Source organism: Balaenoptera ricei, chromosome 3, assembly GCF_028023285.1.
Source record: "Balaenoptera ricei isolate mBalRic1 chromosome 3, mBalRic1.hap2, whole genome shotgun sequence".
NCBI lineage: Eukaryota > Metazoa > Chordata > Mammalia > Artiodactyla > Balaenopteridae > Balaenoptera > Balaenoptera ricei.
Window position 1 is genome coordinate 177,395,840 of NC_082641.1, and position 26,482 is coordinate 177,422,321.

Here is a 26,482-nt window from a genome sequence, read left to right on the forward strand (position 1 = left end):
AGAAACAGCCAGATGCGCTGCATGAGCCAAGAGGGATGTGGAAAATGCAGAGGCACCAAAGATGAAACAGAAGCAATGACGTCTCAGCAGGAGGCAGTGATGGAAGATTACCACCAAGAACCAGCAGCCTTTCCAACACTCCAGTGCCAAAGCCCCTGGAATTGAAACATGACCTTGGAGAGAATTGACTCAGGATACCCAGATTCAACTGAGATGAAGTTTTTACCACTTAGCAGAACTGGAGAGGCTCCAAATAGTAATTATGTCCTATTACAGAAAAAAAAAATGAGAGTTACATTTTTGTGACCTGGAATCTGTGAGCGTAAAATTCTTTCCTGCCACGTGGGGGTCCCATTTCATATTTCAGGTTTTCTTTTAAATGGCAGAGAAAGGTGAGAGAGCTGGAAAGCAGGAATTAGTGAGGGGGCTTTTGTCTGTGTCCCAGTGCCCTTTCCCATCTTTCCGTTCCCAGGTCTGACGCAAGTCCATCCATTCATCATTTTATTAAAAGCGGTTGACTTGAGCCCTGCCTTCTCAAGGGGACCCAAGAGGAAATCAGTGTATTATAAATTAACCATGGCAGGGCACCATCCCAGGAGCCCTGCCAGCTGGACGCTAGCCCTCCACAGTCCATCAGGGACTCTCAGCCCGCCAGGACCTATCACAGCCCCTAGCCTCACTGCCTGTTCGTCCCAGGCTCAGAGCCTAGAGTCTCTCATCTCTCTGCCAATGTGCCAAAGCTCAGCAGTACTCAGAATAATCCTCTTCCACATAGTTGGAGGGGAACCAGCCAACCTGGAAAGAGACAGGGAAGTGGTCAGGGCAGCCTCTGCATGTTCTCCCACTGTTCCCCGACACACCAGGAAGGTTCCCTCCTACCTCAGGGCCTTTGCACCTGCCATACCTTCTACCCCAGAAAGTACCTCCCCTAGATACACCCTCAGCTGACCACTCCCACCTCCTACAGTCCTTTACTTACATGTCACCTTATCAGTAAGGGCTTCCTAACCGTCCTATTTAAAATTGCAAACGCCATCCACCCCAACTGTCCTTATCCCCACTTCCTGCTTTTCCGTAACACTTTTCACCATCTAATTGATTATATATGTTACTTGTTTATGGGCTTCTTGTCTGTTTCCCCTCCCTTCACTACAACAGGCCAGGGATTTTTGTCTGTCTTATTCATCACTGAGTTCCAAAAGCCTAGAATAGTTCCTGGCACACAGCAGATACTTAATAAATATTTGTTGAAAATATGGATGGATGATGCAAGAGGGAGGAGATATGGGGATATATGTATATGTATAGCTGATTCACTTTGTTATAAAGCAGAAACTAACACACCATTGTAAAGCAATTATACTCCAATAAAGATGTTAAAAAAAAAAGATGGATGGAATGATGGATGGATGGGTGGGTGGATGGAATGATGGATGGATGGATGGATGGATGGATGGATGGGTGGATGGAATGATGGATGGATGGGTGGGTGGATGGATGGAATGATGGATGGATGGAATAAAGGATGGATGGATGAAATAAAGGATGAATGGATGGATGGATGGATGGATGGATGGATGAATTCTTTACAGCCCAAACCTTCCTAAACATCCCAAAATCCCCCCTCAAGCCCTAACTGTTCTCTACCACACACTAAATTTACCCTCCAAGGTTCCTAAAACTGTTCACCTAAGCAATTATCTAGGTCACTTTTCACATGTTTCCCTCTGGTGGAATTGAAGCTTCTAACCAGTGTCTTTATCTTCATTCAACAAATATTTTTTGAGAAACCAATACAAGCAAGGCAGTATTCTAGAGGCTAGGAATTCATCAGCAGATGAAATAAAGAATACTCTCTGCCTTGTGAGACAAAAATAAGAACCAGACAGAAACTTTTTTGAGAAAATTTGAGTTCCCTCCTGAAAGTCCAAATTCAGGCAGACAAAAGATCACAAAAGGCAAAAGCGGTTGGTCTCAGTTCTGCCTTTTCATGCATTCAATAAATATTGATTGACATACTATGTGACAATCACTGTTCCAGGCACTGGTGATACTGCAGCGAACAAGATAGAAAAATCCCTCCCTTCGTGTTCCCCAAACATGCCAATCACTCTCTCACCCCAGGGCCTTTGCACGTGCTGCTTCCTCTGGAATACTTTCCCACACCTCCCACCACCCATGACCTGGCTGACTTAACTCATCCCTCAGTGATCAGCTTGGTCTCTCAGAAGGCATCCTGACCTGCTCCCAGGATGAGCTGGGGGTTCCTTGGGGGCTCCCAAGGTGCCTTATGATTCCCCATCTCAATCTCAACCACTCACTGTTGTAACTGCATGGTTACAGGTCTGTGCTTCTCACCAAACTATGAGTTTCAGGAGGGCAGTGATTGTACTGTGCTCATTTTTGTCTCCTTGGCACCCAGCTAAATGCCCGACACATAGTAGGTGCTCAATAAATAAATGCAAGGTGCATAAATAAAATCTCTGTCCCTTCATCCGTTCCTACCAGGGAAGCCCTTCACATGAGCCCCTGCCCACTCACTCCACTCCATCATTCCGTAGAGCTTCACTAGAGCCAGCTCACCCCACACCCCTTCCCTGGGGCTGCCAAACTCCGCCCCAACTCACCCGGCCATAGATCTCCCCTCGCCACCAGCCCTGCTGCCCTTTCTTGTTAAGGATCTTGATGATGTCACCCTCTTTGAGAGACAGCTCCGATCGGTCCCGGGCGCAGAAGTCATAGCGGGCTTTGGCTGTGCCAAAATACTTGGTGCTCCCTGCTGTGTGGGAGAGAGCAGAAGTGGGAAAGGGCCCTGGAGCAGACACACACCTACCGTCTGGGGGCAGTGGGGGGACAATGCTCCAATAGACCAGGATGAAGAAGGGCCCCTCAATGCTTCTTTCCGCTGAGTGTTGGGTGCCCTGTGTTCTGAGAGTACACAGCTGTCTTCCCAGAATCAGCCTTCTAGCCCAACCAGCATCCAAATTTAGAAAATAATACCAGTTATGATCTTTTAAATGTTACGTATATATTCATAGTGAAAGAAAGATGTGGAAGTTCTCATTCTAGATAATATTAATTATACTAAAGAAGTCCAAGGGTTGAAAAAGAGAGGGAGAAAGATAAGAAAGGGAAAAACTTTCCAAAGTACAATATGAAGTGATATTGTAGACTATAACATTAATTTGTAGTATTTCTGCAAATATGCTAAGATTGGACATCCAAATATTCACCAGGATGAATAAGTAACTTGCAGACAGAAACATTTATTTGATTGGGTGATGAGAATAGGGATAATTTTGGTCTCAGTGTCCTAATGTTATGCTGGTGTTGCTTTTTCAAAAATATAACTTTTTAAGTGGTGAATTGTTATTTTATTGGTAAACATTTTAACAATAATTAATTTTAAAATCCCTCTTTAAAAATTTTTTGGACATGTAAGAATTCAGAAACTCCACCACCCAGGCGACTTTTCTGAAAAACGTACTCCAAAATGCACTCCAGAAAAATAAAATTTGAATCAGAATAAGAAATTTTAAAAATAAAGAAAAACACAGAAAACAAGAAATATAGACAGTCTAAATAATTCTCGATATTGAATTTGCAAAGTGAAATGCAATGGTGAAGAAAAAATTCCTAAAATATAAGGCATGATTGTTTTCATTCATAGCAAACCGTAGCCTACATTCCAAATAACTTCAACAAACTAGGTGAGTAAGAGATACAAAGGAAAAGGGAAGAAAGGGTGTACTAAAGGTCTTGCCTTTCTGTGGGAGAAGGTTATTGATACTAATTAATGCCTGATATTGATACAAAAATAAAGGCTTAAAATGTGTAGGTGAGGACCCTTCTGGTTCCTAGTGTCTTCATCTTCCCAAATATGAAAGTAAACCCTTTCATCCAAGTAAATGGATATGCAAATCTCTCAAGAGCAAAGGGACAAACTGGAAGTGGGAATTAGTTCAAGCTGTTTCACAGATAGGACTTTTCCATGCCCACAGGAAGGAATGTCCATAGCACCCCCAAACTTTCCCTCCACAATGGGAAGGAGCTGGCACAGCAGGCCCCCAGCTGGAGACAGCCTACCTGGTGGTTTGCTGATGGCTCTCCTCTCAGGCTCCTTGAATGGGAACTGCAGGGTGGTGTCCAGTGACTTGAAGCAATCCTTCAGAGAATTCTGTTGGTAGAATTCTACCAGCTCCTGCAAAGAAAACAGCAGGACAGATGCTCTCCCAGAGGGCCAGCCCACGATGGGGACACAGATGGAAGGAGCCACATCCAACGCCTCATGTGAAACAGGTCCTCCTTCTGGCTTCCCTGGAAAAAGACGCCTTGAATGCTCCCCATGATGGGGAGCTCACTCTCTTCCTGGTCAGCCAGGACCATTTTATGGTGAAGAAATCACATTGTCTCAAGACAGTTCTCCTAACAGCCAGTTTGTTTCATGATAAATTTACCAAATAATCAACTTGCCTGATGACCAGCTCACCAAAACCAACCCTCCATGGGTGTCAAGAGCACTATTTTTACAAATAATTGTAATAATAATAAATGCTGTTTACGAAGTACCTACTGTGTGCTGGTCAGTGTGCAACCACACATCATCAAAACCTCCTAATAATCATGGGAGGTGAAAACATTGATGAGTCCCCTATTTTATAAATGGAGAAACTGAGTCACAGAGAAGGCTTGTGCAGGGTCCCACAGTTGGAAAAGGGCAGATCCAGAATTCAGTCCCAGGTCAGGCAATAGGGTGTAGCAGCTAAGAGCTGGCCTCTATAATAAATTGATCTGAATTCAAGTCCCAGATGTGTTGCGTTTATGAATATTTCTTCCACAAACGCTCAACCTGATTCTAATAGTGGGGAAACAGGCAAGTCAACATTAACATTCTGCAAAACAAAATGTCTTATGTTTTGGGGTTCTAGACTTCAAAAGTTCCAAAGTCATGAAAGACCAAAGAAATAAATAAAAGACTGGAGAACTATCGCAAATTAAAAGAGACACTAAGGAGATGAAAGGAATGTGTGATTCCCCTGATTATATCCTAGGGGGAAAAGGTTATAAAAGACATAATTCGGGCAATCAGGGAGCTTGGAAAATGGGCTGTGTATTATAATAATAATTTTGTATCAATGTTCAACTTCCTGACTGTGATAATGATACAGTAGTGAGGCAAGAGAATGTCTTGGCTCTTTGATAGTCATGCTAAAGTACTTATAGGAAGGATCATGATGTCTGCAAATTACTCCTAAATAGTGCAGAATAAATGTGTGAGTGTGTGTGCAGAGAGAGAGAGGGAGAGAGAGAAAGTAAAAGAGGAGGAATATTAGCAATCAGTAAATCCAGGTGAAAGGTCCACAGATATCCATGACACTATTCCAGCAACATTTCAGTAATTTTTCAGAAATAAAAATGGGGGGAGGTAAATTTTTAAGAGTAAAATGTTTGGGGGCAAAATAGATTTGTGGAATGAGTGAACAGTCCCTAACCTTTTGGGCAGTCAAAGATCCATTTGAGGCTCAAGTGAAATTTGAGATACCTTCCTCCAAAAAAAATGCAGATACATGCAAAATTCTGGATTTTCTTTCAGAGGATTCAAAGGATCCTCAAGCATCCACAGACCATGGGTAGGATTCATGTGCCTTAAACCAATGGGCTTAATTAAGATGTCTAAAAGACAGCCCAAAATTATAGGGCACCAAATAGAAGCAAAAACACTTGAAAGGCATTTGGAGTCTCTGTGAAATGGTCATTAAGCAGATTAGGCAGAGCTAAATCTTGACATCTGACAAAAATAGGGGCTCTGCCATTCTGTGATACCAGATGAGGACTAAATCTCAGTTTCCCCCGTGTGTGAAATGGGAACTCAGAGAGTGAGTTGAGGGGATGAAGTGCAGTCCTATCTATAATATGTTTGGCACTCAGTAAGTGCTTTGTAAATGTTCACTGCTGCTACTGTTGTTGTTGTTATTATTATTATTCTCAGTGTTGATGATTAGGAAAATGAGTTTAAAGCCAGTTGCTCCATAGTGCCTCTTGGAAGGGCTGTTCTGAATGTAGGAAAGGGGGTCCCAAGGTGAAGCTTCAGAGAGGGTCCTACCTAGATTCTGGAAGGCTGGGGTTAGGGATACATTGGCCCTTACCATAAGCCCCCGGAAAGCCTTCTTCTCTGTAATCCGGTACAGTCCTTCTGCTGTCATGATTTTAATATGCTTGACCTCAACATTATACCTGGAAGCAGGGAAAGAGAGCGAGATGGTCACTGGGTCCTGAGTCTGGGAATTCAGGCCCATCTCCTGTCGAGTCTCAGCCCCATGCTACACACCCCCAACCATGGAAGAAGCGTTCTTGGCTACTTCAGGGAGGGGGCGACCACTGGAGCCCAACAGGATCCCTTCCCTGGAGCCTTTGCTGCTCTAAACCTTAATTTCTTCCTCCATATAACAGGAATCATCTTCCTTGACCTACGGGGTTGTTGAGAAGTCAAAAATACCTTATAAAGAAAGCACTGTTGCAGAGTAGATAGGATGCAATCTCCACTTCCACCAATATGAATGACCATAGAATCTAAAGGATGTGTGAGAAGGGATCCATTTCCACCAATATGGAGGACCACAGACTAGTAAGGACCAGGAAGAGGCATGAATTGGCAGAAGTGGTTCTGCCAATATGAAGAACTAGATAACCAAAAAAATCTCCTACTCAAAAATCCCCTGGAAATGCCGTGAAAAAAATGCTGAGCTCTCAAAAAAGTAAGGGAAATCCCCAGAGGCCAAAAATGAGGATGAAACTTAAAAGTATATGTCTTTTTACTCTTTTTTTTTTTTTGACCATGCTATGCAGTTTGAGGAATCTTAGTTCCCCAACCAGGGATCGAACCCGGGCCCCCAGCAGGAGAAGCACAGAGTCCTAACCACTGGACGGCCAGGAAATTCCCGAGGAGCATATGTCTTAATCACATGGAAACATGAGATGAGTTACTGGGTCCCTGTTGAGTAGAGAGTTGGTACTGAGACCCACCCACACTCCATAAGGGTGGACTGTCAAAAAGCTACATCCTCAGGAAAAGAGGTGGTCTAGAAAAACCCACCCATGAGCACAGAAGGGACCATGTGAAAGCTTGTTTGTCTCAGACCCAAAACAGAAAAGTCACCCTTGAGAATTCATAACCTCAGTCCTACCCTCTTATGGGTTTAGCATTTGTACTTAAACCACCTGTGTAGTCTGGGAAACTAACGAATTAACCAAGAATATTTTAACCTGAAAAAGAAATTAACTTGTTGGTGATTCCCAACAGAAGCAAATGCAAAATCTCTGGGGACCCAGGCTGCAAAGATACCCACAGGGAAAGCCCCACTTAAAATCACAAGACCCAATGACAAAACCAACAAGGAAACAAGTCACCACAAGCAAGAAGCTGCACCCAACAAACAGTAAGGCAGGAAAGCCAGGGTCTGCAAGACTTGGGTCCAGATTGCATTTCTACCTCTTCCTAGAGTATGCTAAATGCCTCCTGGAGCCTCGCTTAAGAGGCGTATCTCTTTCCTCTGGGTTGCCAGTCAAGTAACAGAAATAAGAAAGATTAAAAACACCTAGGACCCTGCAGGAGCTCAATAAAAGATAACTATCGTGACTGTACATTTCCTTCTTCCTAAACACCTGCAGTGCCCAGGTCACAAGGGGAGATAGGTCAGGAAAGGAGGAATTACTTAATGCTGATGGCAAATTCTGCAGCATCTTTCACCCTCTGTCGCACCAAAAACGTCCCGTCGGAGCGGTTGGTGAGGATGCTTTCTGCCGCGGCTCTCTCCATGGGGCCCGCGTACCTGTCAAGATACACCAGGGAGAAAGGTCCACACAGCCCCTATGTTGCCCTATTGAGGCTGCTTTTCCCCCCCAACCCCTGTGATTTCTTTTTAAGTTAATGACAGCCTGGGTCTAGCAGCACCCTTAGACACCAAGGTAAACTTTGGGGGAGGCAGTGGCCAGAGTCCCGAAGTGGGCAGTGGCCATTAGATATCTGTAAGTCACACCCAAGATTTCACCCCTGGATTGCAGGAGACAACTCAGTCCTTTGGGTGTGACTGTGTCTCAGTGTGACACAATAAGAAATATATATTTGGTTTCTGTGCCTCCCACCCTTTCCTGGCACGTAACTCCTAAAACCTTCGGAATCTCCGAAGTGATAAGTGTCTTTTTTGTATGCTAATGAGATGATTGGGGGCTCTTTGATAGCCTCAGGATGGGGGCTGGTGGTCAGAAGAAACAACCACGTGGTTAGAGGGTTGGAACTTTCAGCCTCACCCTACATATGGGGAGAGAAGAGGGGCTGGAGGTTGAGTTCATCACTAATGGCCAATGATTTAACCAATCTTGCCCACGTAATGATGCCTCAACCAAACCCCAACCAAATGGTTTTGGAGAGACTACAGGTTGGTGAACACACGGAGGTACCGGGAGGGTGCAAGCCCAGAGAGGGCGTGGAAGCTCCGCCCCCTTTCCCCATACCTTGCCTTGTGCATCTCTTCCATCTGACTGTTCCTGATCTGACTGTTCCTGAGTTGAATCCTTTTATAATAAACTGGTAATCTAGTAAGGAAACTGTCTCTCCAAGTTCTGTGAGTTTGTGTTAGCAAATTACCAAACCCAAGGAGGGGGTTGTGGGAACCCCCCATTTATAGCCGATGGGTCAGAAGTAGGGGTGGCCTGAGCTTGTGATTGGCATCTGAAGTGGGGGATTGTCTCGTGGGACTGAGCCCTTAATGTGTGGGATCTGATGCGAACTCCAGACAAACAGTGTCAGAATTGAATTGAATTGTAGGACACCCAAGCCGGTGTCTGGAGAATTGGAGAATCGTTTGATGTAGGAAGAAAATCCCACACATTTGGTTTTAGAACTGTTGAGAGTGTGAGTATAGAAAAAGTTGTTGGGTTTTCTTTCTTTTACTTGGAATTTGGCATGCCTGGACAGGTATTTACTGAGCGTCCACTGTCTGTCCATCTCTGTGGTCACCAGGACGGAAATAGGGTGAGGAGAGTGAGACATAGCCTCAGGAACAAAATTTAAAGGTCAAGCCAAAAAACTCAGGCATCAAGATAAATAATAACAAGTAAAATAAGTAGTATTTTAATGCAGTATTTTTAAAGTGCAAAAACATCCGTAAAAGGAATGAAGTACTGATATATTCTACAATGTGGATGAACCTTGGAAACATGATGCTGAGAGAAGCCAGTCACATAAGGGCATGTACTGTATGATTCCATGTATATGAAACATCCAGAACAGGAAAATCCATAAAGACAGAAAGTACATTAGTGATTGTCAAGGGCTGGGGGAAGGGGATGGGGGTGATTGTTAAGGTGATGGGGTTTCTTTTTGGGGGGTGATGAAAATGTTTTGGAGCTAGACAGAGGTGCTGCTTGCACACCATTGTGAATGTGAATACTAAATGCCATTAAATATATTGGGCTGGCCAAAAAGTTCGTTCGGGTCTTTCCGTATGGAAAAACCTGAATGAATTTTTTGGCCAGCCCAATAGATGTGAAAAATAAATAAAGATGTGACTATGAATATTTTATGCTGTAAATGTAAATATATAACATAAATAACATATATTAATTATAGATAATATATAATTATATATGGTATATCAATGTGGACATGAATATATTTATGGCATAAATTTAAATATAAACATAAAAAATATAACTATAGATAACACAATTATAAATAATATATAAATATGAATATGAATGTGTTTATGCTATAAATGTAAATACATAACATATATATTAATCATATACTATATAATTATAGATAATATATGTGGGAATATGAATACATTTGTGCCATAAATTTAAATATATGCGAACTATAGACAATACAGTTATGATATAAAATATGAATTATTTATCATATATGAATACAAATATGTTTATGCTATAAATGTAAATATGTAACAATATATATTAATTATATACTATATAATTACAGATAACATGTAAGTGTGAATAGGACTATATTTATAAGTGTGAATATAACATAAATAATGTATGTTAATTATACATAATATAGATAATATATAAATATGAATACAAATATATGCTATAAATATATAACATAATATGTATTAATTTTATATAATACATAATTATATGATCTATAAATGTGAATATGTAATATAAACATAAATATTAACATAAATGGCACTTCGGTTAATCTTACGTCATGTAAATTTCACCTCAATTTTAAAAATAAATTCAAAAAAAATCTGTGATGAGCAAAATGTCAAAATTTTAAATAAGGACAAGATCTGACTCTGCAGTTGCCTGATTCACCACAATTCACCTTTCCCTACTCCCATCCCTATCATATCCTGTGTCTTTATTTACAGTTTTGGTATTTTGGTCAACACGGACTTTTTTGCCTTGCTTTCGATTTTTTAAAATATTGCATTAAAATAGTATGGATCTCGATGCCTGAGTTTTTTGGCACCCCCTTAAATGTTGCACCCAAAGTCAGGGTCTCACTCTCCTCAATCCACTTCCGGCCCTGGTGACCTGGTGACAACATCTGGCAGGGCAGGGGCAGAGTGAGCACAGCCTCAGGTGACCACGTTTTAAATCCTGGCTCTGCCACCTAGTTGCTCTGTGACCTCGGGAACTGAGTTTGCTACTTTGAGCCCCAATTTCCTTTTCTGAAAAGAGGGGATAAAACTGCCCATCACAGAGGGACATTTTTGACAAATGGCAATAATGCAGTTGGTGCACCTCATATATGGTAGGCATTCACGACATGGGTGTGTTATTATGGCCTTTGTGTAATAAGGTCAGGCTTTGGAGTCAGGCAAGCTTGGGTTCGAATCCGACCTCCTTCACTTCCTCACTTTGTGATACTGAACAAATCACTTGTCCTCTCTGAGCCTCGGTTTCCTCCTTTGCAGAAAGAGAGTAAGAATAACATGTACTTCAAAGTGTTACTACCAGAATTGAATGTGTCCTTGAAGTGCTGACACACGGTCATAAAAACAATACCATAGCATGTCCGAATCTAAGATGCCAATGATTGTAAAATTCACTGTGCTTTCGTGGGCAATTACGAAATAAAAATTACTACCCATAAAATTAGGCAGAAGACTCAGACACCACTAATTGTAAGAGCCATTCCAATGCCAGAGATGTTAAAACGTGGGGGAGAAAAATGTGTATTTTAGAATGCATGAAATGCAGTCATAACAGCGAGTGCTAATAATAACAGATAATAAAGTGATTTTTGTGTGCCAGGAACAGAGCCAAGCACTTTATAGGCTCATGGAAACCGCCTAACAGCCTTATGAAGCAGATATTATTAATCTGTTTTCCAGAGAGGAAACCTGAAGCACAGAGAAGTTGAGTTACTGGCCAAAGGTCACAGAACTGGATAATATTGGAGTCAGGATTTGAACCCAGGTCAGTGGGCTCCAAAGCAACACTGAAAACCTCCATCCCTCACTGCTCTATCAGTAGGAGGTGCTCAAAAAAAAGGGGGGTGGGGGCGGGGAGAGGGAACTGCCATTATATCATCACCATCATTTTCCTTCCAGTGAGAACATAATGTCCCAAAGTCAGGGGCCTTCTTTTGTCTGTTCTCTCCTCAGCAGCCCCCAGCATAGGGCTGGAGCCAGCAGTTAATGCCCAAGGTTTGAAGAATAAATAACTGATTGGTTTGTAGCCCCCATCCCCACCCCAATGCCCAGCCCAGACATCCACCCCAAAGCACTCCAAGTTGAAAATTAAAAAGGTGGTTCTACTTACCAGAGATGAACAGACAGGTCCTGAGGGGGACCCTGGGGACACAAAGACCAAGACTCAGGGCAAAGGGTCCAGCACGGCAACAGGCTTCAGGGCACTACATTCATTCACTCATTCATTCATTTTTTTCCACTATCATTTATTGGGGGCCTATTATGTGCCAGGCACTGTGCACTTCACTGGAAATACAGTCCCAGAATCCAGGGGGAGAAATCAGTCCACCCTCAAATGAATCAGCTTTAAAGAGGCAGCTACGTTTGTAGGCAGAAATTGGAAAGATGTTCAGATCTTGACTTCTGAATGCCATGTTCCAATGAAAGGACCCAGGCTCCTTGGGAAAACGGTTGATTCCAAGATTGGGGCAGAAAAAGTACAAGAGAAGTCTGCTATTGTGCTAGAAAGTAAGGAAGGGCTCAAAGAATGATGGGGACATGCCAAAAGGACAGAAGAGCCAGCCTGAAGGGGCTCCCATTGGTCAAGGGTGGGACAATTTTAAAATAAAAATCCAGGAACATTTCCTGAGATAGATAACACACAGATACATAGATAGACACGTAGAAGATTGATTGATACATAGATACACAGATACACAGCTAAATACAAAGATGATTATTAGATAAATACATAGATGATTGATAGATACACAGATACATAGATACACAGATGATTGATAGATACATAGGTACAAAGATGATTGGCTGATACACAGATACACAGATAAATACATAGATGATTATTAGATAGATATATAGATGATTGATAGGTAGATAGATACATAGATGATTGACAGATACAGATGGATACACAGATAGATACATAGATAGATGATTGATAGATACACAGATACATAGGTACACAGATGATTGACAGGTACATAGATACAAAGATGATAGATAGATACATAGATGCATACTTATATAATACCTAGATATACAAATTAGAAGAGACAGTTCTTCTTTACAATAGAATATCTGCTAATAATTTCGCAGGAAATGATGGAGTTGGAAATTCATAATGTAACTTCGCAGGAATTGATGGAGTTGGAAATTCATAATGTAACTCCACAGTGGAGAAATGACCCCAAGCCAAAAAAAAAAAAGTCAAAGATATTTTTGGGAAAAGTATAAACATGTACTCTGGATTACATAATATATAATGATTTATATCATATATAATAATTTATATAATAGTATAATGTCCTTGTTGAATTTCATGTTTTTAAAAATCATGCTATGATTATACAAGAGAAGGTTCCTGTTCTTGGGAGATATTCAGAGATGAAGGAGAAATACGTCTGTAAACTTACTTTGAAGTATCTCAGGAAAAATAAATAATAGACATTTTTTAAATAAATAGATTGTGCAGAGAAAGATGATAGAGCAAATGGGACAAAACGTTAACAGGTAGTGAATCTGAGTAAACGATGTATGGAAGTTCTTTGCATTATTCTCAGGACTTTTCTGGAAGTCTGAAATTACATAAAATGAAAGCGACAAAAACGGGACTTACCCTCTGCAGGCTACTATGAGGGCTGTGAAGCAGGCAGCAGGGTCATGAGGGAGGATAAGGTTTGGGAAGAGTGGGGAAGATCTGAAGTCATCATCAGGAAGAGGGAATCAGGGGCTTCCCTGGTGGTACAGTGGTTAAGGACCTGCCTGCCAATGCAGGGACATGGGTTCGAGCCCTGGTCCGGGAAGATCCCACATGCTGTGGAGCAACTAAGCCCCTACGCCACAACTACTGAGCCCATGTGCCACAACTACTGAAGCCCGCACACCTAGAGCCCATGCTCCACAACAAGAGAAGCCACCACAATGAGAAGCCCGCCCACCGCAACGAAGAGTAGCTCCCACTCGCTGCAACTAGAGAAAGCCTGTGGGCAGCAATGAAGCCAAAAATAATTAATTAATTAATTAATTAAAAAAAAAAAAGATGAGGGGATCAGGGTAGCGGGGAACAGGTGAAGAAGGACAGGGCCCGGGCAGAGTGGTGGGCAGGTCTGTTCCCAAAAGCTGGGCAAGGAGGCACGGGGTGGGAAGTGACCCTGTAGAGGACTCCATTCGGTGCCCCAGAAGGAAGGTAGGGGTTGGCCAGCCTTCTGGACCCCTGCTCTTTCTCCTGATGATGGAGAGGATCTTCATACAAGAAAAACCAAAGAGAAAAGGACTGGTCATCCTTCCCAGGGTGGCCCCCTCTCTGGGCTCAGTCATTGAGGTAGGGAGTGACCTGCCATGATGGGCGGCCCCCTCCTGATCTCAGGAGTGTCTCCCCAACGCTGCAGAGGGTCGCAGGACCCTCTCTGAACTCCCCTGCCCTCTCTCCAACCAGACTTGAGACACTCACGTGCACGTAGGGCTTGACCCTGTTACAGGGAAACCAGCCAACTTCATTGGTAGACGTATTCCTGCCCTAAGAAGATGGGAGGGAAAGATGGACAGAGAAGTTACAGGCATCCAACATGCGTGTGTGCGTATGTCCATCTTTCACCCAACGGCCACTCTGCTTGGCCATCTATCTCTCCATGGCCTGAATGCCCAGAGAGGTCTCAATCAGTATCAACTTCCTGGGAAGACCACCAGCTCAGAAGGGCCAGGCCAGCCCCAGAAACCCCCACAGACGTCACTCTCCCCAGAGCAGCCGTGTCCAGTTGTGCCATGATCCCATTCCCAAGGTCACCTACACCCTGACCCCCACGCTCAGGTCCTTCTCCATCACTCCCACGGCCCCAGCCTGTACCTCCCACCAGTTCTGTTCGGCTTCGGCCTTGGTGAGCTCCACAATGTCTCCAGGGCTGAGGCGTAGAAAAGGTCCAATGGCTCCAGGGGGTGGAGGCAGCCCATAGTACTCCTGGCACACCTCCATCTTGGGCAGGCCTGGAGGGGAGGGGAGGTGGTGATACAGCACGGCTGGTAGCCCGGGACTTTCAAACCTGAGTCTCACCGCTCACCAAGATGGCGACAATTCAAAAGACAGACAATACGGCAATACCAATACGGTGGCAAGGATGTGGAGCAATTGGAAGTCACCTGGGTTTCTGGATTCTATTTTTTTTTTTTTTTACTTGAAGAAGTTTTTAATATGAAAATATTTAAAATAATTTTTTTGGCAAAAACAGGGAGGGTGGCCACCACCCCATAGCCCATTCCTACATGGCTGTAGGAATCCACTTTGGAACACTATTTGGCTGTATCCACTAAAGCTAATTCCACTCCTGACATATCACCAAGAGAAATGAAAACATAGGTCCCAGGGAGTCATAGACAAGAATGTTTACAGCAGCTCTCTTCACAAGAGCCAAAAAAAATTGGCAACAAACCCAATGTCCTCAAGAAGATGGATAAACACAGCACAAAATACGATAAGCAACGAAAAAGAACAAATGACTGCTTCAAGCAACCACACTAATATGCAGTAACGGAGTCCGTGCTGTACAATGTCATATGTATGAAGTTCAAGGGCAGGCAAAACTAATCTATGATGATAAAGGTCAGACAGTGGTTCCCTCTGCGAGGCAGGATGCACTAGCAGTGAGTATGACCAACACCATCCAATAAAACTTTCTGCGATGACAGAAATGTTCTATACATTAATCTGAATATGGTGGTTATATGGGTAGAAATTCAGTGAGCCACACATTTAAGATTTATTCATTTTATACACCTTATGGTATGTATTTTCTATCTCAATAGAAATATTTCTATCTCAATAGAAAATTACATACATATATTTATATATATAAAATGGATATGAGCAAGTGTATATATGTGTACATATATATGAACATATATGTATTGGCTATGTTTAAATATATATATATATATATATATATATATATATATATATATATATACACTCACATACACTCATATATATTTCCTCCTATTGAGGACATTTGGGTTGCCTGGTTTTTGACCAATAAAGCTGATATATATATTTTTGTATAAAGCTGATTTTATACATATGTATTATTATATTATATATATAGTGTGTGTGTGTGTATATATATATATATATATATATATATATATATATATATATTCCTGCTATTGAGGACATTTGAGTTGTTTCTAATTTTTGACTATTACAAATAAGACTGATGTATCTATATCTAGCTGTAGATATAGAACTACAGCTAGATATCTATGTATCAGGATAGATAGATAGATAGATGATAGATAGATGATAGATAGATCGATCTGAAACTGAATCTTTACACTGATTCTGTATGACTATGAGCAAAGAGTTTATTTTTCTCGGCCACACCAAGTTCTTCAATAATGCCTTGCCGCCCTGCTTCCTAGCCTTCGTACATGCTGTTCCCTCTGCCTGGAACACTCCTGCCATCCTCACCTGTCTGACTCCTCCTTATCCCTCAAGTGTCCACTTTAATGCCACCTCCTTTGAGAAGCCTTCCCTGAAGGCTCAGATTCATCAGGTCCTCCGGTTGAATGCTCTGGAAAACCCTCTACTTCGCCCACCTCAACTGGAATGACTTAGCCAAAGTCTGTCTCCTGCTACCAGCCTGGGAGCTTTGGAAGAACAGGAAGCACACTGTTTTTAGTCACCATTTGCCCCAGACAATATATACAATAGATGCTGAATAAAAATCACCCATCACGACTGTGATCCCACAAACACCATTAATATATATCAAAATCCAGCCTTTCCCCACTGCCATTGGGCTAAAACGAATTCTGGCTTGGCCAAACTCTTCATCTCCTGCATCCAGTTGGACTACACTTTGCTGAAACTACTCCATTATGATAAGATTTTGTGATACAGAATCAGTAGGAGAAGGGATGAGGTATGCCCAGCCAGCTAAGACTACAGATGGAGTTTGTCAGCAAGAAAAAAAAAAGGGGGGGGCGGGGTGGGGGGGCAGTGAATAATAAAAGTGAATGGGAGGGGGTGGAGGGATAAATTGGGAATTTGAGGTTAATGGATACACACTACTATATATAAAATAAAGAACAAGAACCTACTGTATAGCACAGGGACCTATATTCAATATCTTATATTACTGTATCAATATAGTTAGTAATAAACTATAATGGAAAAGAATCTGAAAAAAAAAAATATATATATATATATAACTGAATCACTTTGCTGTACACCTGAATCATTGTAAATCAACTATACTTCAGTTTAAAAAATACGTATATACATAAAAATGTGAATGGGAGAGAAAGCATCTCAACGAGGGTTTCTATGTTCCGTCCATCCTCTTCACAGTGTTTGAGCAAAGCTAGTAAAGAATTTGAGTTCGTTATTTATAAATTCCTTTTGGGTTTCTAAGACTGGAACAAATGCTTTATAAGCAGGGCAGTATGTGGTCATTAACATAATTGTTGAGATCTGCCCCTGGGCCAGCATCACTGAGGCAGACTAGATTTATTTCTGCCCCACACAGCGCCCCCTGCTGACTCACCCAGCTCATTCCTCTTTTTGTCTTGAGCCCGCCGATGTGGCTTATCCTGGAGGGAGAGACCAAGACAGCAAGTATCGCTACCTGTGCTCAGCCCTTATCTGAGCACCCAGCAAAGAGCCATGCCCACTGCCAAGGGCTCCCGGGTCCTGCCTTCCCTACCCACCCCCCTGATTTTCCACGCACAGAAAGGAGCATGAGGGTCTTACCTTCTTCATAGTTCCTGAAAAATCTATGAGAGGGTAAAGGAAATACTAGTTAGAATGGGAACCCCCCCCCCACCCTCCATGCAGAAGCAAGCCCACCTCCCAACTTCAGTCTCCTGGTACCTTGCCCGTGTCGACCACATGGAGGGACCCTCCCCAGACACTCCTTGTGTGCAGGTGCCCGGCACCTCTGACAACGGTAGCCCTGATAGAAAGTGCCTCTGGGATGCAGGGAGAAGATAAAGAAGAGAGTCAGTGATATTGAACGAACACAGCCAATCGTTTTACCAACAACATAAAGGGCCCCTTTGTGTTCTCTTTAGAGCAGGACAGAGATGGAGAAGCTAAAGGTCAAAGGAGGGCCTCCCCCCTCCCAACTCAGGGCCATGACAGCCAGGGGAGCCCCCCCCCAAAAGAGGAAGAGCCAACCCAGCCCAGGACCCAGGTCCATCCTCCCAGACTCCCACCTCAGCAGCATCTGGCAAGCCTTGCAGGACGTGGTCTCCTCAAAGGAAAACATCTGGAAGTCATGCCCGTTGGCAGTGGCGTTCTCGGGGTAGATGTTGGAGCTGGTGAGGAAAGATAATTCCACGCAACGGAACAGGATTCAGCCATAAAAGGGAATGAAGTACCAACACACGCTGCAATGTGGATGGATCAAGACTTCATTCTTTTTTATGGCTGAATACTATTCCATTGCATGGATATGCCCTGTTGTGTTTGTCCATCCATCCACTGATGGACATTTGCATTGTTGCCACCTTTTGGCTGTTGTGAATAGTGCTGCAATGAACATGGGTGAAGACAGAAAGCGGATTGGTGGTTGCCAGGGGCTGGGAGCAAGGGAAATGGGGAGTGATCACTTCATGGTTGCAGGGTCTCCTTTGGGATGGATGAAAATGTTCTGGAACTGGATAAAGGTGATGGTTGCACATTGTCAATGTACTAAATGCCATTGAAATGTACACTTTAAAATGGCTATGTTTGGGGAACTCCCTGCTGGTCCAGTGGTTAGGAGTCCGTGCTTTCACTGCCAAGGGCCCGGGTTCGATCCCTGTGGGGGAACTAAGATCCCACAAGCCATGCAGCACAGCCAAAAAAAAAAAATGTCTAAGTTTTTGTTATGTGAATTTCACCTCAAGAAAAAGAAGGAGGAGGAAGACAAGGAGGAAGGATTTTCAGGCTGGTGACTGAAGCTTACGAAGACTTGGCATTCTGGTGATGCAGACAGCCTTAAAAGACTGTCCCTCTCATTTCCCAGATTAGGAAACTGAGATTCAGAGCGGTCCCACGGCAGAGATGAGACGACAGCACAGAATTGCCTCCCAGATCCTGCACCCACATGATACAGTCCTCTGAGGATAGAAAGATGGAGGAGGGGGGGGGGCTCACATGGCCATCTCGAACTGCTCCATCCACTTCTTCTTCAGTTCTCGTGTCTTGAAAAACAGCTCATAGCCCTGGGCACCTTGGTCCTCAATCAGGAGGAACATGTGGGTCCACTGCAGGGAAGCAGGGTTGAGAATGAAGGCACCTGCTCTGAAGAGGGTGGGACCACACACCCACTGACCCTACCACTGCGGGGAGAAAAGGGTCAAGCCAACTACAGCCTGCCTGCTCCCAGGAGAGCCATGCATGGGGTACCATGCAAATACACATTCACAAATCTAAAATCACACAACACACGCACCGGCATTCCAAAGGCCAAGTGGAGAGCTCAAGCTGCATTGAGGACCCCCAGCACTGAGGTCCCCCAGTTACAGCCTCCAAGCCTCACCTTCTTGTTGTCCCGCTCTCCGGAAGAGTCATCTCTAACCTGGAAGCTGTGCAGGTTCACAAAGTCCTTGAGGTCGTAGGTGTCCCCTCGGCGCTTACAGATGAGCAGAGCTTTGTCGAGCAGGAAGGCGTACCTGGAAGCAGCTGGGTCAGCTGCCCCTGTCGGGCTCCTGCTTAAGTCCCCACCGGCTCTCTGCCTGATCCCCTGCCACCTTCCTGGCCCCCGCCCTGCTGTCCATCTAGGATTCCTGCCCTTCTCCTCCTCTGTGGCCAACTTGGCCATGCCTACCTCACCCACGTGATCCTTACAGGTCCTGCCACCTGTCGTTCTTGGCTCCGCCCACGCATCCATGCTGGCTCTGCCCCGCCTCTCCATCTAGGCTCCACCCACTGGTCTGTGTGGCCTCACCCACCTGTCTATCTAGAAGTAGGGCCAAGCCCCTGCCCAGACTCCACTCCAGATCCGTGTTGGCTCTGTCCACCTGCCTAACTGGTAGCCTGGCCCCGCCCCTGTCCAGGCTCCACCCCAGATCCGTGTTGGCTCCGCCCACCTGTCCATCTTGGAGCGCCGCTCCACAGAAGTGATCTTGAGCTCGCCATCGATCTTGGGTCGGCCATAGTGGGCCAGAGACTGGTCCTACACAGCAGACAGGGTGTGTGGTAATGGGCCACGCAGGAGACCAAACCCCCTCCCCACGCGGCCACGCCCCTGGCCATCCCCACTCCGCCCGCTCACCAGGTTCTCGATGGATAGCTGGAAGTTGGTGATCTGCCTCAGCGTCTCGTTGTCCCGCTTGACCTCGTTCACGCACTGTGCCAGGTCCTGGGGGTGGGACAGGGGTGAGCCTGGGCCCCCCCAACCTGGCCGGAGACAGGGGGTCAGCCCCCAGCAGGGGCTGGCAGAAGGATGTCACTGTCCCCAAGGGGGACGATGCGAATAGCTCACTCGGCGTGCAGGTGTGTCCCCGTGCGGTGGGGGCAGGGGTGGCCCGTGGGTGTGACTGTGCCTGGATGGTGCTCACTGACCTGAATGCGTATGTGTCTGTGTGTCCCCGTCACCCCTGCGTGTGACCACTCACCCTCATGGCATCCAGGGCCAGCCGCAAGTTCTCCTTCTCCGTTGCGTCCTGCGTGTGTTTCACCAGCTCCTGCGTGACCCGCAGAGACGTATATCACCCAGGGCCTGCCCTCTCATCCTGGGAGGCCTTCCAAACAAGCCTGGCCCACCAGCTCCTTCTCCTCCTTCTGCTGTCCCTAGAGGCATTGCCCCAATGACCTCACCCAGAGAGGGGAGCCCAGCCCCCAGGAGCCCTTGCAGGGAGGTCGATGTGCCAAACCCATGCCTGGGCGCCCCCTTGGGCACCTGGAGAAGGAGGTGATATTTGAGGACCCGCTGCATGGGCACCATCAACAGGTCCCGTAAGGTGAACCTCCCGTTGTTCGCTCGCTGAGAACATTCCTGGGAGATTGGAGAAAGGGGTGAGTGAGAAGAGGTAGAGGCAGGTGGGGATTTTTATAGAACCTGAAGCTTCATCTCTCCCCCAAGGAAATAAGGAAGAATGCCACGGGGTGAGGGGTGGTTTAAGACCCAGCTGGAAGGCTGCCTGGGGAAGAGGTCCAGGATTCCTCAGCTGAGGGGGGCTGAAGAGGAGGAGATGGACAGGTCTGGAGGGTCCCCACTGTGGAGACCAAAGAAGCTGACGGACGGCACACACAAGCCATTCCTCAGCATCCCGGCCCCGTCTGCGCTCCCACTAGACACACGGGTCCAGGCTGGGGTTCAGCCCAGGATCAGGACTTGGCTGGGATCGGGGTTCTGTGTGAAGTTGGGCTTCAGCCCAGACTTGGGGCACAGCCAGGGTTGGAGCTCTGGCTGGGGTTCAGTGTGCCCTCAGAGTTCAGATCAGGGTCAGGACCTCAGCCTGGCATCAGGGCTCAGCCCAGAGTCAGGGTTTAGCTGGGGTTAGGGCTCAGCATTCTGGTCCATCTCCTCCTGGTCCATTTCTCCCACTTGGCTAGTCAGTACCACCCTCCCCAAACCTTCAGCGGGCAGACTTCTGGCTGGGCTGCCACAGAAAGGGATGCCATCTCCAGCTCGGTTTCCTCTCTACTGCCCTTGGAGCCTGGGAAGGAGTGGGAGACCCCCCCCCCCACACACACACACACACACTCAAAGATGTAGCCCATCCCCCCACCTCCAGCTTCATCTGCACATCCTCCCGGGCTGTAGCCACACGGTCCAGGTGCTTGCTGGCTGACTCCACCTGGCTGCAGTAGCGGCCATAGATGAGGAACCTGCGGGAAGAGGACAGGTGGCCGGGGAATGGCAGCTGGCACCAAGCTCAGGCAGATCTGGGTGTCAGTCCAGCCCCACCTCTTCCCAGCTGCGTGACACTGAGCCTCAGTCTTCCTGTCTGTAAAATGGTCATAACAATGGCACGCCACACACACACACACACACACGTGGGGTTATTATAGCATTAAATGAGATAAAGCACAAGAAGCTCTTATCAGAGCACCTGGTGTAGCGTCTCTGCTCAATGTTCATTTATTTAATAAGCATTTATTGATCACCTACTGTGTGCCAAGCCCCGTGTTAAGCACTTTAAGCATCAATTTACTCAATCCTCACCACAACCCCAGGAGATACGTTCCTGGATCACACTGATTTTATAGATGTGGAAGCAGAAGCACAGAGAGGTTAAGTGACTTTCCAACGTCACACAGCTCTCAAGAGAAAGAGCTGGGAATTTAACCAGAGATGGGCAGCCCCTTGCCCACGAGCAAAGAAGGAAAAGCCCTCTCTGTCCAGTGGTCTATGAGGGTAGGGCCTCCCAAATGCCCACTCAGGGCAGGGTGACCTCCAGAGGTCTGGGCTGGCCAGCTGGGTCTCACCTCTCCTTGTATTTGATGAAGACCTGGTAGAGGGTGGGTGCACTGGGGTTGGCCAGGGCTTCCTTCATCTCCTTTAGGAAGTGGGTGTGCACGCGAAGCAGGTCCTACTCGGAGAGAGGGGTAAGGGCTGGGGCGGGAGCCTGGGGCTTGGGATGCCGGGTGGGAGAAGGGTCATCCGCCCACCCTATGTCATTCATCTTCCACCCCCCACACTCCAGGGACAGGCGAAGCCAGCAGACCACCCCCACTGGACAGAAGTCCGGGAGGGCGGGAATCGGTCAGTTCACCTCGATGTTGATGAAGATGATCTCAACGTCTTGAGGTTTAAGGAACCGCTGCAAGGGCTTCATAAAATGCTGTGGGTGGGGGGGAGACAAGGATGAAGGATGAAGGAGGAGAGAGGATGAAGGGTGAAGGAGTCCCAGAGAGACGGGGAGGAGGAGACAGAGACGGAAAGGGATGAACAGAAACACAGAGACTGAGAGAGAGAGAGAGAAATGTGTAGAGAGAAGGAGACAGAGGCAAGGAAACAGAAAAGGAGAGAAAAGAGCGATGGGAAAAAAGTCCACACAAAAACCTGTACAAGATTGTTCAGAGCAGAATTAGTCATCGTAACCCCAAAGTGGACACAACCCAAATGTCTGTCAACGGATGAATGAACAGCAAAATGTGGTCCATCCATGAAAAGGAGTGAAGTACTGACACACGCTACAATGTGGATGAACCTTGAAAACATGATGTTCAGTGAGAGAAGCGAGACACAAAAGACCACGTAGTGTATGAGTCCATTTAAATGAAATGTCCAGAATAAGTAGATCCATAGAGACAGAAAGTAGATCAGTGGTTGCCAAGAGCTGGGGAGAATGGGGATTTAAGGGGTGATGGCTACGGGGTATGGGGTTTCTTTGGGGGATGATGAAAATGTTCTAAAGTTGGGAATTCCCTGGCGGTCCAGTGGTTAGGATTCCGCACTCTCACTGGCGAGGGCCTGGGTTCAATCCCTGATCTGGGAACTAAAGTCCCACAAGCCACGCAGTGCAGCCCCCGCCCGCTCCCCACCAAAAAAAAAAGAAAGAAAAAAAGGTTCTAAAATTAAGCAGTGGTACACAACATTGTAAATCAACTGTACTTCAATAAAAATGTTAAAATAAATAAACTGTGGTGACGGTTGTACACCCTTGTGAATATACCAAAAAACATTAAATTATAGATGTTAAATGGGTGAAATGTATGGTATATTGATTAAATCTCAATAAAACGGTTAAAAAAAAGAGATGGCCAAAGGACAGAGGAACTAGAAAGTGAGAGTAATAGAGACAGACGGACAGAGATGAGGATATAGGAAAAGATAGAGACAGGGATAAAGAGAGAGAGATAAACAGAGGAAGAAGTAGGGAGAGATACAGAAGGACCAGAGACGAGGAGAGACAGAGAAATACAAATCAGCGCGGACAGGTAAGAGCCCCAGGCCCGCGGGACGGATGACGCCTCTCCGCTCCGCGCATGCGCGTGGCAGGGGCGGGGCCTGAGCATCGCACCTGCTGGATGGAGCCCAGCGTGTCCGTGTACTTCTCTTCCGTCTGCTGGATCTCCCGCAGACAGCAGCACCGCTTGTCATACTCTGTCATCTTGGGCTGAGAGCGGAGAGGAGAGGCCGGTGTTGGGGTGTCCGGGGCCGCGCCCCACCCGTGCGCCTGCCCCGCCCGGCCCTGCTCTCCCACACACCGGCATGGGCACCGGCTCCGTGCGCATGAGGTCCTCGTACACCTCGTCGCCCTCGGCCTCCTCGTTCTCCACGCAGTCGTACAGGTCCTCATCCTCTTCCACCGTGTCGCTGCGGAGGTGGAGTCAGGCAGGGCCAGGGGACTCCCCCAGACCAGGGACCCTTCTGATCCCCTGGGGCAGGGTCCTCGGCCCCTCAGACCCTACAGGGCAGGGTCCCGTCCCCTCAGACCCCCTGGGGCAAAGCCACGTCCCCTCGGACACTCAGAGCAGGATGGTGATCCCCTCATACCCCAGGGCAGGGTCTTGGTCCCCTCAGAACCCCCAGGGCAAGGTCCTGTTCCCTCAGACCCCCCGGGGCAGGGTCGTGGTCCCAGACACTCACTCGATCTGGTCCGACAGGCCACTGTAGATGTCCTCATCCCCCACACTCTCCTCCTCAGTGGGGAAAGGCCTGGGGGAGCCAAGATGGTGTAAGCCAGAGGCCAGAGGGCCAGGTGGGGAGGGAGCTTCCAGGAGGAGGAGGATTGGGGCCAAATGGGTCCAGAGCTGTCGGCTCAGATAGTTACTCACATGATCCCCTTGTTCTGGGCAATTGGCGTCCAGGACAGAGCGGACAGAGTGTAGATGACCTGCGACAAGGGCCGAGGCTGCTCAGCAAGCCCCTTGCCCACCCACATGCCAGAACACAGCCTCCAAGCACCTGACCTTGAGGTTAGACCCCATGCCCCTGGGAGCCTAATTTGGGATTTTCCCACCTTCCCATTCCCCGACGTCAGCATGTCAGCGTTCCTTTAACTGAGCACCCACCACTTGAACCCCTTGTTCTATTCAATCCTCATAATCACTCAGAGAGGATGGAGTGATCTTACTTCCAAGTTAGACAAGGGACTTAAGGCTCAGAGAGGCATGGCCACATATCTGAGGTCACACAGCAATTGGTGGAGCAAGGACTCAAACGCAGTTCCACATGCCCTAAGCCAGGCTCTTTGCACCTGGTGTACAGCTTGGTCTGGCCCATCAGTCCTTCCCCAGTAGCCCTTGGCTTGCCCAGTGTAGACGTTTACGGAAATGAATTGAAATCCAATCTTTGGGCTCTCGGTGTCCAGCTCACAGGCAGCTCAGTCCCAGCTCACCTTCCCGAAATCCTGCACATCAAAGAGGTCAAAGGCCTCAAAGAGCTCACTCCGCTTGAGGCCGAACTTCTCATAGCAGGTAGACAGGAAGGTGCGGATATTCTTGAGGCACAGGAACTGTGGAGAGATAAATGAGAATGGACAAAACATAATGGGACAGGGGAGAAGCTGACCCTTGGCCATCTGGCTTGAGGACTGGCACAGAAGAGGAAAAAGAAGGCACAGCCCCCCAACAAGTAAAGATCAAGCTGCACCTGAAGCCAGTCTACCCCTGAATTTTTTTTTTATTGAAGTAAAATTCATAAGATATAAAGTTAACCATTAGCAGGTAACAAAATGTGGTGTATACATACCTTTGGAATGTTACTCAGCCATTAAAAAGGAATGAAATTTTGATTTATACTACAACACAGATAAACCTTGACAACTATGCTAAGTGAAATAAGCCAGACACAGAAAGATGAATATTGTATGATACCACCTACATGAGGTCCCTAGAATAGGCACATCCATAGAGACAGAAAGTATGGTGGTGGGTAACAGGGGCTGAGGGAGATGAATAGGGAGTTAGTGTTTAATGGGGACAGAATTTCTGTTGGGGAAGATGAAAAAGTTTTGGATATAGTGGTAACAGTTACACAACATTGTGAATGTATTAAACGCCACTGAATTGTACACTTACAAATGGTTAAAATGACAAATATTATCATTTTATTTATATATATATTAGTCATGTATTTTATATAAAATTTTATTTATAATTATAAAATATATTTATATCATTTTATATATATAATGATAAATATTATGTATAGTTTACCACAATAAGAAAATTTAACCATTAACCATTTTATTTATCTTTTTAATTAATTTTTATTGGAGTATACTTGATTTACGATGTTGTGTTAGTTTCTGCCATACAGCAAAATGAATCAGTTATACATATACATATATCCACTCTTTTCTAGATTCTTTTCCCATGTAGGTCATTACAGAGTACTGAGTAGAGTTCCCTGTGCTATACAGTAGGTTCTTATCGGTTATCTATTTGATAACCATTAACCATTTTAAAATGTACACCTCAGTGGCATGTAATACATTCACAATATCATGCAATCATCACCCTGTCTAGTTTCAAGACAATTTATCACCCAAAAGGAAACCGTGCATTAAGTGATGCAGTCACTTTGCATTCCTCGCTCTCCTCCCTTCTCCCTGGAAACCACTCATCTGCTTTCTGTCTCTATGCATTTATCTATGTCCATCAATTGATACTGGATACACAAAATGAGGTGCAGCCAAACAGTAGAATACAATTCAGCCACAAAAAGGGGTGAAGCACTGATATACGCTGCAAAGGGGATGGTCCTCAAAAACTTGATGCTCCGTGAAAGAAGTCAGACACAAAAGGTCACATATTGTGTGGTTCCATTTACATGAAATATCCCTGACAAGGACCTACCGTATAGCACAGGGAACTATATTCAATATCTTGTAATAACCTATAATGGGAAAGAATCTGAAAAAGT

General features: G+C 45.7%; 1 protein-coding gene across 1 annotated transcript in view; it reads right to left on the minus strand.

Moving 5' to 3' along the window:
* Positions 1-496: 496 nt before the first annotated feature.
* Positions 497-26,482, minus strand: part of VAV1 (vav guanine nucleotide exchange factor 1) — a 55,720-nt gene continuing 29,734 nt past the window's right edge. Inside the window, exons 2-27 of the mRNA XM_059919861.1 lie at positions 24,954-25,070; positions 24,391-24,449; positions 24,203-24,271; positions 23,821-23,929; positions 23,634-23,729; positions 22,383-22,451; positions 22,096-22,199; positions 21,396-21,495; positions 20,564-20,659; positions 20,280-20,348; positions 19,937-20,023; positions 19,752-19,837; positions 19,202-19,334; positions 18,817-18,926; positions 17,892-17,993; positions 17,548-17,645; positions 17,428-17,450; positions 17,222-17,267; positions 14,530-14,666; positions 14,137-14,202; positions 11,797-11,828; positions 7,713-7,829; positions 6,147-6,234; positions 4,087-4,201; positions 2,628-2,779; positions 497-795 (exon numbers count right to left, since the gene is read on the minus strand). Of these exons, the coding sequence (XP_059775844.1) occupies positions 742-795; positions 2,628-2,779; positions 4,087-4,201; positions 6,147-6,234; positions 7,713-7,829; positions 11,797-11,828; positions 14,137-14,202; positions 14,530-14,666; positions 17,222-17,267; positions 17,428-17,450; positions 17,548-17,645; positions 17,892-17,993; positions 18,817-18,926; positions 19,202-19,334; positions 19,752-19,837; positions 19,937-20,023; positions 20,280-20,348; positions 20,564-20,659; positions 21,396-21,495; positions 22,096-22,199; positions 22,383-22,451; positions 23,634-23,729; positions 23,821-23,929; positions 24,203-24,271; positions 24,391-24,449; positions 24,954-25,070 (2,334 nt within the window). The 3' untranslated portion in view covers positions 497-741. The remainder of the gene's footprint in view (positions 796-2,627; positions 2,780-4,086; positions 4,202-6,146; positions 6,235-7,712; positions 7,830-11,796; positions 11,829-14,136; positions 14,203-14,529; positions 14,667-17,221; positions 17,268-17,427; positions 17,451-17,547; positions 17,646-17,891; positions 17,994-18,816; positions 18,927-19,201; positions 19,335-19,751; positions 19,838-19,936; positions 20,024-20,279; positions 20,349-20,563; positions 20,660-21,395; positions 21,496-22,095; positions 22,200-22,382; positions 22,452-23,633; positions 23,730-23,820; positions 23,930-24,202; positions 24,272-24,390; positions 24,450-24,953; positions 25,071-26,482) is intronic.